This window comes from Heloderma suspectum, chromosome 5, assembly GCF_057233095.1.
Source record: "Heloderma suspectum isolate Gila_16-S chromosome 5, 16-S_ref, whole genome shotgun sequence".
Classification (NCBI taxonomy): domain Eukaryota; kingdom Metazoa; phylum Chordata; class Lepidosauria; order Squamata; family Helodermatidae; genus Heloderma; species Heloderma suspectum.
Genome location: NC_139462.1, coordinates 164547633 through 164562500, shown reverse-complemented (window position 1 = coordinate 164562500; position 14868 = coordinate 164547633). Strand labels below are relative to the sequence as shown.

The 14868-nt window shown below is 40.1% G+C and overlaps 2 protein-coding genes across 3 annotated transcripts in view; one reads left to right on the top strand and one right to left on the bottom strand.

The window, feature by feature from the left end:
• The window catches only part of ASTE1 (asteroid structure-specific endonuclease 1), a 61782-nt gene that overhangs the window by 4941 nt on the left and 41973 nt on the right, over window positions 1-14868 (bottom strand). The window lies entirely within an intron of this gene.
• ATP2C1 (ATPase secretory pathway Ca2+ transporting 1) overlaps window positions 1-14868 on the top strand; it is a 58699-nt gene that overhangs the window by 16081 nt on the left and 27750 nt on the right. Inside the window, exons 6-13 of the mRNA XM_084858200.1 lie at window positions 1789-1824; window positions 5498-5559; window positions 7493-7601; window positions 8850-9005; window positions 9846-9914; window positions 10485-10560; window positions 10681-10747; window positions 13830-13954. Of these exons, the coding sequence (XP_084714326.1) occupies window positions 1789-1824; window positions 5498-5559; window positions 7493-7601; window positions 8850-9005; window positions 9846-9914; window positions 10485-10560; window positions 10681-10747; window positions 13830-13954 (700 nt within the window). The remainder of the gene's footprint in view (window positions 1-1788; window positions 1825-5497; window positions 5560-7492; window positions 7602-8849; window positions 9006-9845; window positions 9915-10484; window positions 10561-10680; window positions 10748-13829; window positions 13955-14868) is intronic.

Sequence of the window (14868 nt, the reverse complement as noted above, 5' to 3'; positions counted from 1 at the left end):
GATGGATGACAGGCTGTGCATCACCTGCTATCCCAAACTCTTTAGGTTATCTTACATCATGATCCCAAATGCATAAATATCTCAAATTGTGTACAATACAGAAACTATTCTATTTTGTTGTTAGATTGGCTTTAAAAAGCGACACCTTCTCATCTCTCTCCATTCATAAGGACTGGATATGACTTTGGTCAATGAAATATATTTGGTTACATTGAGGGATACTTCTTATCTCCAGGGCTTTTGATCCTGATTTGGGCTCCTTCTTGCTTGTGAAACTAAAAACAACTCCTGCAGTAAAAATTTGGTATTGTAGTCATCTTCTGCTAATTGGCTGCTGCTTGGTTTAAGGTGGGATGGGTCTGCTTGATCTGGACAACAGCTTGCTTCTGGCAAGTAACAGGGGCATGCAAATTAAATGCTGTCTATCCAGAAAGTCAGGAAACCACTCATCGTTGCTATTGTCAATATGGAGAGGTTATATGTTACGTTACATATACTTCAGATGTAGGGAGAAACAATTCTCCATGCTGCACCACTGTTAACTTTATTCCTTTTCCCCTCACAATGATATTGTTGCTGTTTTTACTGGGCGCTAGGCCAAGCAGCAGGCTGAAAACAATGCATGCATTATTTCTTGTTCTCTCCTTTCTTCCAGGAACATAACTGATTGTCCCATATAAGAGTACAGCAGTTTAAAGCACTATTTAATTACATAGCTCCCTGTCAAATTGGAAAACCTGTAACAATGGCAGTTTTAATATAGTTTAAAGTATAGAACTTACAGTGTTTACTTGGTCAGGATGTTTACCAAACTTAGATCCTTGAACCACTGCTGCTGGCTGGCACCCATAAAGTATTGCTCTGTAAGAATGGATAAACAACCTAAAGTTTGAAGGGATGTTTGTAACTAGCCTTTCTACCGTCTGGTTCTAATCCTGGATTATTATAATACCTTTACAGTGTTAATATTTTTAAACCAAAAGGTTATGCCTGGTTTGCCTAACTAAACCACACTTCCTACCATTGATCCCTCAGCAGAGGCTTCGTTCCTAAATGTTAAATATGTGTTCTTGATACAGAAAAGTTGGAAGTACAAAGGAAAAAAATTATGTGAATATAGTTTCTTCAGGTAGCCTCTTCTATTGCCTAAATGGAAGTGCTGAAAATCATGCTAGACATCTGTTGTTGCCTCGATTGGAAAAATCTGAAATATCATGCATTTGATTCCTAAAACAATATGTAAATCCATTAAGGCTGCAATCCTATACACCCTTATCCAGGGGTAAGTCCCATTGAGCTCCATTGGACTTAGTTCCAGGTAGGCGTGCATAGGATTGCACTGTAAGGTTTATTAATTGGTGTGCCCTTGAAATTGTCAGCTGCATTAAATAAAATAATTTTGACTTCTCAAAGATTGGGGGATACCTGTCAATATTTGTTTGGGATGGAGTTGGATGCAGGATATTAAAAACAAAGAAACCCTACCACACACTATGGATAGTGTGTGAACAATACAGATGGAAGGATTTCACAAATTTTAATGCAGTATGATGTACAATGGTTTTCTTGCTTGACTCTCATTAATACCTGACTTCTAAGTCTGTAGGGAGAGTTGCTTGCTTCTGTGGTTTGTGTCTTCCAGAATCTTAGTCAGAAAAAATGGTTGAAGGCAATTGCAGGAATTTAATCTTAAATAATACACCTGTTTAAGTAGAATGCAGCCTGCTCATTTGATTTAAATGTTAATAAGACAGTTTGTTTACTGAACATGTATTGTCTTTCATTCAGGCAATACTTATCGTTGTTACAGTTGCCTTTGTTCAGGTAAGAATTTTTATTTGCTTTTCCCCAAAAGCCATTTGACTGGAAAAACTGTATTTACTATTCTTATAACAGTGAAAAGCACTGAGGTCACTGCCTCTCAAATGTTTTAAAGTAGAACCTACCACTAAACTTACTCCACCTATGAGCCTGACTTTCCCCCTCAACAACAGAAGAATATCAGATCAGTGAACAAGCTTATATTTTAATCATTTTTAATGTCAATATAGGTGTATATTTAGGCAGTATGTATTTGAATAGAATTTAAGCATGACATATAGGGAGGGAGCCTGTCTCTTAAAGGGACCGGACAACAATAATGGTGTGCTTTTGGCCTGGTGAAAGGAGGAAAAAGCTCTGGTAATGAAGAAAAAAAGTCTCCTTCTGCGACCCCCCCCCCCCCAAGGAACACATTGTGATTCACAGTTAGAGAAACACCGATTTAGAGAGTTGTTGATGCAAGTCTGAAAGTTCACTGTATCATTCTAATGTATGCCATCCATAATTAGTATCCAAATTCATGAAGAAGCTATCAGCCTATAGCAGAAAAAGTGTGATGACTTCTTGGAGATAACTAGTTCACCTCCTTACATGAGCTTTTGTAAGGATGAGCTTTTGTAAGGAACAGCTTATTCATCACATGCATGAAATGGGCTGAAAAAGTTGTAGGTAATGTAGCTGTAAACGTAGGGCCATTTCACACAGTCAAACAACCCACCCTGGCTTATTTCAAACAGCCCACTGTTGTGGCTGTGCAGGCAGCTATTTTGAATAGTCAAGCCCGGCTGCAGCTTATCGTGTCGTCCAAAGCTGGGGACCATGGGTTATCTGAGAGTTAAACAACCCTCGCATAACCCACAGTCCCTGGGCTTGAACGACACAACAAGCCGTGGCTTGGGCTTGAATATTCAAAACCACCTGGCACGTGCCGTCATGTGCCGGAGCCCACCATGGCTTAAATAAGCCACTGTGGGCTGTTTTGATCATGCAAACTGGGTCACTAAAGTTGTAGGTGTGTGTATACTTGCATCACACATGTGCTCATGCCTATATGTGTTTGTGAATCGGTTATTTATGATAACATTTTGAAAATGTAAAAGTTATTAACATTTTGCAATGAACTCCACGTGCAAATTACTGTCATAGCTGTTCAAAGAAGTAACTCATCAGCATGTAAAGTCATGGCTCTGAGATGGCCCTTTCACTTCAGGCTACAGTAACTTAGGCATACTTGGAGGCCAGGTAGGCACCAACGCTGTGTTGCTTCCGGCGCCTCCTGAAAACAGTTCTGTTCCAGGAAGCATTCCTGAAAAGACCAGCCACAGTTTTTATTGGCATTTTGTTTTTAATATTTTTAATATGGAGTTTTAATATTTTATCTTTTTTTACTATTGTACTTCTTGTGTTCATTGCTCCAGAATCTGTTTGGATGGCGAGTGGTATACAACTGTTGTAAATAAATAAGTAAATACCCGCATGAGAACAAAATCTTTAAAGGTGTTACAGAAAAATGGAAGAAGCTTCTGTGGTTGTTTAGCAAAACTGTTATTACAGAGGCAAACTATATAATGTTCCAAGCAGGAGCAATATACATTTCTGTCTGAATTTCCTATTTTGCTTGATGAATAGTTGTGTGTTTCTGTGTAATCTGCTCCAAGGCACTCTCCATTCGAGTGGTTCTTACTTCCATGAAGTTTTGAAACACTTGCAGTAGCCTCTGGGGTGCAATGGTATAAGGGACTCATCTGCATTAGAATGGTATCTGGTAGGTATGCAGGTGCTTTAGGTCAGACATCATTGGGAAGATGCAGTACCTAGCTACCAATTACCTGGGAACAAATGTTGCTTTTGTGTGTCTAAACATTTGTTTCTAACCCTGGAGGGTGGGCCACTGGGGAACGATTTGAAGTGGAGAGATGTGGGTGATGAAAATGCTGAGAACCTGTTTCTCTGTTCCAACTCCCTCTCTTGAAGCTGTTTCGCCCTAGCTTCAGACTTGGCTACTTGTATTTGCATTTAACATATTGGTGGCCCTTAGCTTCTTATTCTCTCAAAGATTCTTGTAGCTTTCCTTGGTCCTGCCTCTCATTTGATCCAACCATTTGGCTGTCAGTATGCTAGGAACATAAGGTAATCATCTATCATGTTGTCACAACTATGTTGGCTTGTTCCACAGGCCTTATGTACTACAGTAGAAATATGTACACTTAAAAATTTAGCTTGCTCCTGGTTCTAGCCTTTGATGTATACTGAGTGTACACAGCCAAATCCTGTTGTAGGGAGCTATGATGCTTCCGACCAGATGTTTCCATTGGGTACACATGATGAAAGTGCTATGTAATACATTATGAGGTAGAACTGTGGGTGGGCAACTTGTGGCTCTCAAGATATTGTTGGACTAAAACTCCCATCAGCCCTAGCAAGAATAGCCAAGGGTGAGGGATGACAGGAGTTGCAGCTCAACAACATCTTGAGGGCCACGAGTTGCCCACCCCTGGGGTAGAAAGACTTCTTTGGAAATGTAAACAGGCTCTTGGGGACTTGTGATGGGTTATGGACTTAGAATCATAAAATAGTAGGGTTGGATGGGGCCCATAAGACCGAGTCCAACCCCCTGCTCAGTGCAGGAATCCAAGTCAGAGCATCCCTGACAGATGGCTGTCCACCTTCATCTTGAATGCCTCCAGTGTGAGAGAGCCCACCACCTCACTAGGGAATTGGTTCCATTGTTGTATTGCTCTAACTGTCAGGAAGCTTTTCCTGATGTTCAGCCAGAATCTGGCTTCCTGTACCATGAGCCCATGATTCCGTGTCCTGCACTCTGGGATGATTGAGAAGAGATCCTGGCCTTCCTCTCTGTGACAACCTTTCAAGTACTTGAAAAGCACTATCATATCTCCCCTTAGTCTTCTCTTCTCAAGGCTAAACATGCCCAGTTCTTTCAGTCTCTCCTCATAGGGCTTTGTTTCCAGCTCCCTGATCATCTTCACTGCCCTCCTCTGAACCCTCTCCAGTTTGTCTGCATCCTTCTTAAAGTGTGGTGCCCAGAACTGGACCTTCAGAGGAGGCCTAACCAGTGCTGAGTAGAGGGTAACTAGTACTTCACATGATTTGGAAGCTATACTTCTATTAATGCAGCCCAAAATCGCATTTGCCTTTTTTGAAGCCACATCACGTTGGCTCATATTCAGCTTGTGATCTACAACAATTCCAAGTTCCTTCTCGCTTGTAGTATTGTTGAGCCAAGTACCCCCTATCTTGCAATTGTGCATTTGGTTTCTTTTTCCTAGGTGCACTGCAGAACTTGGCATTTATCCCTATTAAATTTCATTCTGTTTTCTGCCCAGCGCTTCACTCTATCAAGATCACTTTCAAAACTTTGAATTTTGTTTCCGTTCTTTATTTTCAAAGTTAAGAACTGTCCTGTATTCTTCACTGGAGAGAGTACAAATTATTTCAAATCAATGCAGATTTTTTACACATGATGGTGCAATCCACTTGCAGAATGGGTCTCATATGTGGTTGTCCTGTGGAGCTATTACAATATATTTCCATGTAGCAGCCCTTTGGAATGTTCAGTTAATGAGAAATGTTGATTGTGAATCTCAAACAAACTTGATTGACCTAAAATTAGCAGTAATTTTAGAGACCTGTGTTTCTTGTTATGTACCTGCAGGAATACCGTTCAGAAAAATCTCTTGAAGAGCTGAGTAAACTTGTACCTCCAGAATGCCACTGGTATGATCTAGCTTATTATTCATATTTTATTTTATTTTAATTGATTGATTGATTAATTAATTAATTAATTAAATGTATTAATCGCCCATCTGGCTGGCCACCCAGCCACTCTGGGCGATGTACAAAGCATACAACAAAACAGTCTAAAACAATAAAATTCTACAATAAAAACATTTTCTAAAATACCCTAACCCACCCCATATTTTAGATTTAAGTCTTAAGTGATGTGGCTGAAGATACACTCTTGATTTCATATTATGCCAAATTAATATATCTCCGTAGTAGCAGAGAGGCTGTTGCTGCGTTGCAACTGTATTTGGAAGCTTTTGATTAAATTGTAAAATATAGATCCTTATCTGAAGATTAAAGAGTGATATAAAAAATCTGAATGAATAAATAAGGGAGCAATCCTATGGCCCCCAGACAGCATCTGAAGGGCCGTAGGATATTTTAGATTGCCAGCTCCAAGGTCGGAGACAGTGCTCCGACCTCAGACCTGGGAATTGGAGCCCCGATCTCTTTCCTCCCCTCACAGCTGGTGCAGAAAGAACTGTGCCAGCTGCCTCTCGGAGGTCAGGAATGCAACCTTAGAGAGGGAGAGAAGGGGGAGTTTTGGGGGGAGGGGAAGAGACTGGAGAGGCTGGGATAAGAGCTAGCCTGAGGCCTCTCCAGCCTCCTTCCCTGCCACTCCGATGCTTTTGCTAGACAGGCAAAAAAGCCGTTTAGCGACAGTGCAGAGTGGAAGGATGGGCAGGCGAAGATAACCTCCGCCACTCCTCCCACCCTGCATAGGATGCTTGTAAGCCTCCATGTTCGGGGGCTTACGAGCATCAAGGGCACAGCCCAAACAAATGATGGCTCTGTAAATGGCTGGGATCTGCGAATATGTTCATGCATCGCTAAGGGAATGGTGAATGGAGATACTTCTAAAAGTTGGGTATTAGCTTGTCTTTTTGAAAAGGGAAGCCACTGTGTATGTCGAAAAGCATATTTAGCTGATTTTTAAGGGTAGAGGTTTTTTGGTTCAATGTTTATGGTGTGCTGCTATGTAGTTTTTGTTTTAATATTTTACGTTGTCATGGATGCCTGTGAACAGAAAACTTCCGCATAAATATTTTATATAAATAAGTACTCTAGAGACCTTCAAAGAGACATTTGGCCTTTTGATGTTTCCCCATTCATATGTAAATGACTTCATGGCTATGAATTTACACTGGGCTGGATTAAAACCCATTGAAATCAATGGGATTTAAGTTAGTCATGACTAACTTAAGTTCCATTGATTTCAATGGGGCTACTCTAAGTATGACTAAATCTGGATCTGACCCACTATAACTGTCTTTTTTACAGAGTAATTTTCTATAAATCCTCTCCCCACAATGGGCTTCATTCCCCTAGTCGGTATAGCAGATTTCATTAAAAGCCTGGAAATCTTAGGTTTACTTAAAAAAAAAAGTGAACTCACATGGGTTGTGCAAAATGTTACACCAGTGTAAAAATGGATAGCAGTATATACGTAAGACTCAGAATTCAGGATACAACTCCCCAACAAACATTAATGAAGGTAGACAACAATGCTTATACTGGCATTTTGCTTTTCCTGCTATGGATGTTGAACTGGAATAAATGACATTTGAAGGGGGAGACGCTTTGAACATAGTGAATCAAGCAGATTTTACCCAGTTGTGTATACATAAGCTAGCTGAAAACTGCAGCTCTTGGTGATACAATGTGTCGGTCTGCCTTAGCTATTAAATCCAGAAGTGCCTTCTTTTTAATTCTCAAAATAAATGTGAGCAGATGATGTATTCTACTGGGCTTTCATTTTATTCTAACATATTGTAAGCCACTTAGTGATTATTTTTAAAATATGGTAAGCAGTATATAAATCTATTAAATAAATAAATAAATGATAAAATATTTGTCTCTGCAGCGTTCGAGAAGGTAGGGTGGAACATACATTTGCAAGAGACTTGGTTCCAGGTGATACTGTCTGCCTCTCTGTGGGAGACAGAGTTCCTGCAGACTTGCGCCTATTCGAGGTATGTAATCTTTAATTTCACATTCTCATTCATCGCCTGGACTTGAGTACATAATGGCACTTGACCGGTATTAATTTTAGACTTCTTTAGCAAACAATATTGTTTGGACCTAGAGAAGAACTGGTTTTATAAAAACCCTTTCACATCACATTTAATAACTGCATTTTTTTATACCAACCACCATGAAATGAAGGGCTACTTTATGAATAGTTTGCTTCCTCTGTTAACTGATTGTGACATAATTCTATCAGTGGCCTATATGGTATCTGAAATATCAACAGGAGCAAGTTGGCAAGATGCAAATGTGATTGACTGATTGGGGAAATATGACAATATCTAGGTAGGATTTTTGTTTACACAAGTGAAGTTTAGATAGTGTTTTCAGTAGTTCTAAGTAGGCTGTGAGGAAATATGAATTCAAGGTGCATTTCTAAATTTAGTGGCTGTGGAGATTCTGCTCTACCTGAAATATTTAGGTCCAAGAGTTCCAAATGCATGTTCTTAATTTTGAATAATTCTGTAAACTTAGAGCAGCCTTCCCCAACCTGGAGCTCCCCAGATGTTTTGACCTACAGCTCCCATCAGCCCCAGCCATCATAGTAAATGGTCAGGAATCCTGGGAGTTTTGGAAAATATCTGGGGAGTACCAGGTTGGGGAAGGCTGGCTTGGAGGCTGAATCATCGTTTGATAACGGCAATATTGTGTATCTTATTCATGTCAGGTGGTCCAAATCATTTGAGTGATGAGCCTTGTTTCCCAAAAGCAATATGGTATCCTATACCATTCATGCATGTTATTCTAATCATATGCAAATTCCTCTTGTCCCTGTAGCTCATGATTTGTGTGGTATGGCTTGATGCTGAATATATAATTGATCAGGGAGAGGAAATTAAAAGGGTTAGCCTAGAATCTTATAAGTATGTTCTTAGAAATTTAACTTTGATTAATCAAATTTATATAGGCCAGAGGCAGTTCTCTAACCTAGAGGCTATATTTAGAACACCTTTAGGCAATTGAGGCTGCTTTCTTTGAGTAGCATTCCCATGCTGCGTTGTAGACTGCTTTTGAAACTCCTTTTTTCAAAAGTAGCTTGCCAAGTATGTATACATTTTCATTCAGTCTGTAACATGCATAATCTTTAAAAAGAAAGCTGGAGAGAATTTCAAACTACTGAATACATCCACTAATATTTTATAAGGTGGCATATCTTATGTAACTATTTTATATTATCTGTTTGTTCCCAAAAGGCCATGGATCTTTCTATTGATGAATCTAGTTTGACAGGCGAGACGACTCCTTGCTCTAAATGCACTTCTCCTCAACCAGCTGCTACCAATGGAGACCTCACTTCAAGAAGCAATATTGCTTTCATGGGAACACTGGTTCGATGTGGAAAGGCAAAGGTATTTCCCATCAAAGGATACTAAACTTAAATATGTATAAGAAGTCAGATCAACTGTAAAGACTTCCAACGGCTACAATGCAGGATAATATGGGTTGGAGCCAGACCTAGTCATTCTTAGAGTGGACCCATTTAAATCAATGGGACAAGTTTGTCATGACTAAAGTCACATTGATTTCAGTGGATCAACTCGAAGTATGACTATGTTTGGATCCAGCCCTATATATTTACATTTTTTCTACCCAAGTATATATTACATGATACACTATAAATTCTTCAGTTGCCTGTTATGTGTTAATACAGCTTTGTACAGTACATTGACACTGTTAGTTCCAAACACAAATTAATGCTTAAGAACATTTTCATTGTAGTTAAAGAGTAAACGCATGACACCTTAAAGGAGAAACATTTAATCTTTAAAGGTATCTTATGAACAGGGCTAAAATGTCAGGGCAAATTAGATCTGTTGCACCAGAGGTGAGAAGAAGGTAGATCATGGTATACAGGCCAGTTTCTGGTGTGCCTCTTGGTACTTGCTGGAATTATTGCGAAGAATGCTGAACTAGTTCAACTTTGATCTAATTCAGTGAAGTATTTCTTATGACTGCAGGCTCACTTAACACAGATTAGTCATGCCTTAACTGTTCAGAGATCCTGAGTATGCACACTTGCATCTTTAAAATTCAAAACATAGGTGAATCATGGCTTTTCTAGTAAAAAGTAGAAGTCCATCTACCCCTTAGTTATATTATCTAAGTTGTTACTACTCTGAAAAAAATTGAAGTAAATCGCTCAATCCACTTTGGCTTAAGTTTTGAACTTCTTATGTTTTGTTTTGTAGGGAATTGTTATTGGAACTGGAGAAAATTCTGAGTTTGGGGAAGTTTTCAAAATGATGCAAGCTGAAGAAGTAAGTAGTATTTCCATTGAAAAAACATTAACCCTGATTTCACAGTGCTTACTGTTGCTGAATAACTTGAAACTAGCATCCACGCAAATATCAAATGTTTTAAAAACCTCTTTCATCATCACACACAGATGCTTTACACATGGCAGCATGATGTGTTTGTTTATAGCACATTTATTTTGGGTTGCATCCATATTTATGCTGGATCAACTCTGCTGCCGAAAGTGGAATTCCCTGACCCCTCCTTCCCATGGCAGCCCCTCCAGCCCCCTGAAAATACTAAACAGAGAGTCAGGAAACCCAGCTGAATGGGGTAAGCTGTGGTCTGTGGAGAAATCCCCCCTCCAAATTGGGCAGAGGGACCTTACGCAAGAAGAGCCCATTTGATTCTGGATCCAACTCTTTGGACTTTTAATTTCCACATAGATTCCAAAGACAGTTTCTGTATAAAGTCATATAAAACAACTATGCAGTACAAAAACATAATACAAAGGTAATAAAACACCCAGATTAATTTAAAAAGCCTGACAAACTCTGTGTATTAACAGAATTGATTTTTTTCTTTTTATCAAGGCTCCAAAGACACCTTTGCAGAGGAGCATGGATCTCTTAGGGAAGCAACTTTCCTTGTATTCTTTTGGCATAATTGGTAAGAGAACAATTACGTGGTTGAGCTTTAGCATCTTGGGCTATTCCAACTGATTGGCAGAGGTGTGTGGATATTGGGACAGGGATTGATTTTTAAACTTTCAATTTAATTTTATTATAGGCATAATTATGTTGGTTGGCTGGCTACAAGGAAAACGTATCCTTGATATGTTTACTATCGGTGTGAGGTGAGTATTATATCTCAAATACATTGTATGACAGAGCAGATGTCACACACTGAAGAACTCTCCACAAAAGTTAACTGGCATTCTGCATTGGGTGGATTCAATCTCCATGGCAAATAAAAGATTTTGTCATTTTAAGCTTTCTTCCATAAGATGGTCCCCATTAGTAGATATTCTTAAAGAGGGGCTGGGGAAGGCAGCTTCCAATATAAATGTTACTGCTGCAGAGAGAGAACATACAGCTTCAGCTGTTTACATGGCAGTGTTGAGGTAAGGAAACCAAACCAAAGCTAACCACAAAGCTAAACACATACGGTCCAGAAGCTTCAGCTAATCCAAAATAGGGCAGCAAGATTGTTAACAGGGACTGGCCAGTGAGATCACATTACACCAGTACTTTTCCAGCTGCACTGGCTGCCGGTCCATTTCCAGGCCCAATTCAAAGTGCCGGTATTAACATTCAAAGCCCTAAACGGCTTGGGGCCAGGTTATCTGAAGGATCGCCTCTTTCCATATGTGCCTGCATGGACCCTAAGATCATCTTCAGGGGCCCTTCTCCATGAGCCCCTGCCAAAGGAAGGGAGGCAGGTGGCTACTTTTCTGCTGTGGCACCTCAACTGTGGAATGACCTCCCTAGAGAGGTTTGCCTGGCACCTACATTGTACTCCTTCCAGCGCAAGGTGAAGACCTTTTTATGCTCCCAGTATTTTAGCATTTTAGCTTCCTAGACTTTTAGCTGTGGTGTTTTAAAACTGCATTTTCAATCTCTGCACGGCTGCTACATTTTATTCTAGTTGTACTATTATTTTGTAGTTTTAAGCTTTCATGTTTTATATTTTATGCTGTGCCTTGTGGTTTTAATTTTTGTGAACCACCCAGAGAGCTTTGGCTATTGGCTGGTATATAAATAATTATATAAATAAAAAATACTTATAAGCCAGTAACCAAGTACCTATTTACTCAACTGGACTGGACTAATCAAGAATAGTTATATGTATTTAAAACTTTTGTGCAATGTAGTATTAGTTACATGCTAAACTCCTGCACATGATTGCATACATATACAACCATATGGAGAAAGGGTAGCAAGAATACTTTAATCAGGAAGATATTTCAGTGATAGCATCATCTGAAACCAGTGCAGTTATTGCCTGTCATTAAGCATGAAGGACTTTCAATAGGAAGTCAGCATTTTCTATAGGTACTAAACTAACAGCCTTTCGATTGCAGTAACATCTCAGCTTTTTGTTCCCTATGGCCATTCCTTACAGCTTTAAAAGCAGCAGTTGCTTCAGTTCTAGCAGAGCTACATGAATGTCTTAGGGTGCAATTCTATGCATGTTTAGAGAGAAAAAAGTCCTACAACTCCCTGCATTTCCCAGCCAGTATGGCTTGCTGAGGAATGCAGGGAGTTGTAGGACATTTTTTATCTAAACATGCATAGAATTGCACCCTTAGAACATTACTAGAATCTCATTAATCCCTGTGGGCCTCTAATAGTAAAGTTGCATTTGACTTCAGGTGACTGGACAATGTCCTGTATCTTAAGTGTCCCTTGTTTGCCTTAAAAACTTTCTCCTTTATTTATTTATTTATTTATTTATTGCATTTATACCCCGCCTTTTTTCCTCTTGCAAGGAACCCAAGGCGGCTGACATTATCCTCCTCTCCATTTTATCCTCACAACAACAACCCTGTGAGGTGGGTTGGGCTGAGAGTCTGTGACTGGCCCAAAGTCACCCAGTGAGCTTCCATGGCCGAGTGGGGACTAGAGCCCATATCTCCCAGCTCCTAGTCCAACACTCTTGCCACTACACCACACTGGCTCTCCTTTAAACATACCCCTCCCCATGTCCACATATATCCATTACCATAAGCTGTCCCCTACATAATCTTATAAATTGGATTTTCTCTGTGAAAGTTCATGCCACAATAAGTTTGTTTTTAATGTGTAATGGTATCATCTTCCGTAACCTTGCCACTATGTGCACTGCCCAAGTAAAAGTAAGGAAATTATGGTGTGGGCTTTTGAACTGTAGCTTACTGTCCACACCTGCAAAGGTATCATTGCCCAAATAAAACCTGACCAGTGGTGCAAGTTGGCTTTTCAGATGGAGGCTCAGCAAGCTGCCTATCAGTACTTGGTCTAATTATCCTACCTTGTCATAGGCAAGAGCTGAAAAACCACAAAGGCTATTATATATTTTCTTAATGTACTACAAAGCCCAGCAATGTCATTCCCTTTCACGCTTTGTTTCTCTTAGGAAGTACTCTATGCTTTGGTAGAACTTGCCATCTCTACCTTTTCGTACAGCCACTCTTTATAAGCTGATTCAATAAATTTTTTTCAATAAACTTCAGAGCTATCTCATACTCTGCTCTATATAGCCCATCACTGTCTATCCCAGTTTGCCACAGCTCTTACAGGTCTTTCCCAGTCCTGCTGCCTATGATCTTTTTAACTGGAGGTACCAGAGATTGAACCCTCACATTCATGGGATGTGCTCCACCCACTGCCCACCTTTATGCTAGAATAGGTATCTTCATAGGATACCTGCTCATAAAATGTACTAATTCTAGTTGGCATTTTTTTTTTAGTTTGCTTGACATGACTTGACTAATAACAAGGCTGTGCTAAATTTTCAGCCATGAAAATCGGGGGAAGTGGGCAGGAATTTCATCAGTGCCATTCTTCATTTTTTGGACACTGCTTACTGTCTTCAGATGGTGCTTTCCCTGACACAACTAGTGCTGGTGCTTTCAGATGGTGCTTTCTTTGGCACAACATTTAAAAAAAAAATACATTTGCTAGGATTGCCTTTGGAAGTTGCCCATAGGGAATCACGCCATGTTGCCCATCAGTCATATCACAAAGTCAAATCAGAGTGAGGGCAATGCTTGCACTCAGTCTGGATGGGCAAACATTTTGCCTTGTTTCCCAGGTCTTCTGAAAAAAAAGTCATGTGTGCAGAGTTCTTCATGAAATGTGACTTCTCCCCCATTTTGACTCAGCACTATGAGTAACAACTTTTCAGTGTTTAATATGTATATATAGCTTAATTAACATATCCTCTTAAACTTACAGTTTGGCTGTAGCGGCAATCCCTGAAGGGCTACCTATTGTTGTAACGGTAACATTGGCTCTTGGTGTGATGAGAATGGTCAAGAAACAGGCTATTGTCAAAAAACTGCCAATTGTTGAAACATTAGGTAAGAATAACCAAAATGTATAATATGTTACATTTTATGCTGTTTTTATTGAAACAGAGCCATTTTAAAATCGGGGGGGGGGGGTGTTGTTGTTGTTGGGAGGAGGCATTCAAGAATTGGCTTATCTCCTCTCACAACCTAGGAAGGCAGGGATCACATGATTCGTGAACTCTGAAGGTCCTCCAGTTCTGCCTCTAGTTTCCTTTCCTGCCTTCACTCAGGATAGCCATTACTCTTGGAACTCTTCTTTTCTAAATTCTAAAAAAATCCTGAACTTCCTCCTTTTCAACCCTGACTGTTACTTCGTTTCTTGACTTCAGTCTTCTTCTTCAGCCCCTCTTAAAAAGAAAAAAAAAGCTTTCGCTTTCACTTTCCTTTGTCCTCATGGATCCAGTGGGGACGGATTCCTCTTCTAATCCAAGGTTGAGAGGAGGAGTCTCACACATTTATATCTCCGAATGTTTGAGCACCAAATGGAAGCAATTCTTGCCATAGCCCCAGTGGCCCTGCTTCTGTGCCCTTTGCCAGCCAGCACTTTCTAACCAGCCTGGTCTGCCTGAGATCCTAACTAGTAGCCTTGCTCTGTTTACAAAGTACGCCAACCGTGGCCGATTTAGCCATGGTCCAACCTACCGACTCCCTTCTTTTAACGAGGACTTGTTCAGTCCCCCAAGTTAGATTGCTGTAATGCGTTCTACCTGGAACTGCCTTTGAAGACTGTTCGGAAGCTGCAGCTTGTGCAAAATCTGGCAGCCAGATTGATAATGGGGACCAGAAATCTGAACAAATAACACCGATTCCGTCCCACTTGCACTGGCTGCCTGTAAGTTTGCAAGTCTGATTCAAGGTGCTGGTTTTGACCTATAAAGCCATACATGGCTCAGGACCACAGTACTTGACAAAGTGCCTCTCCC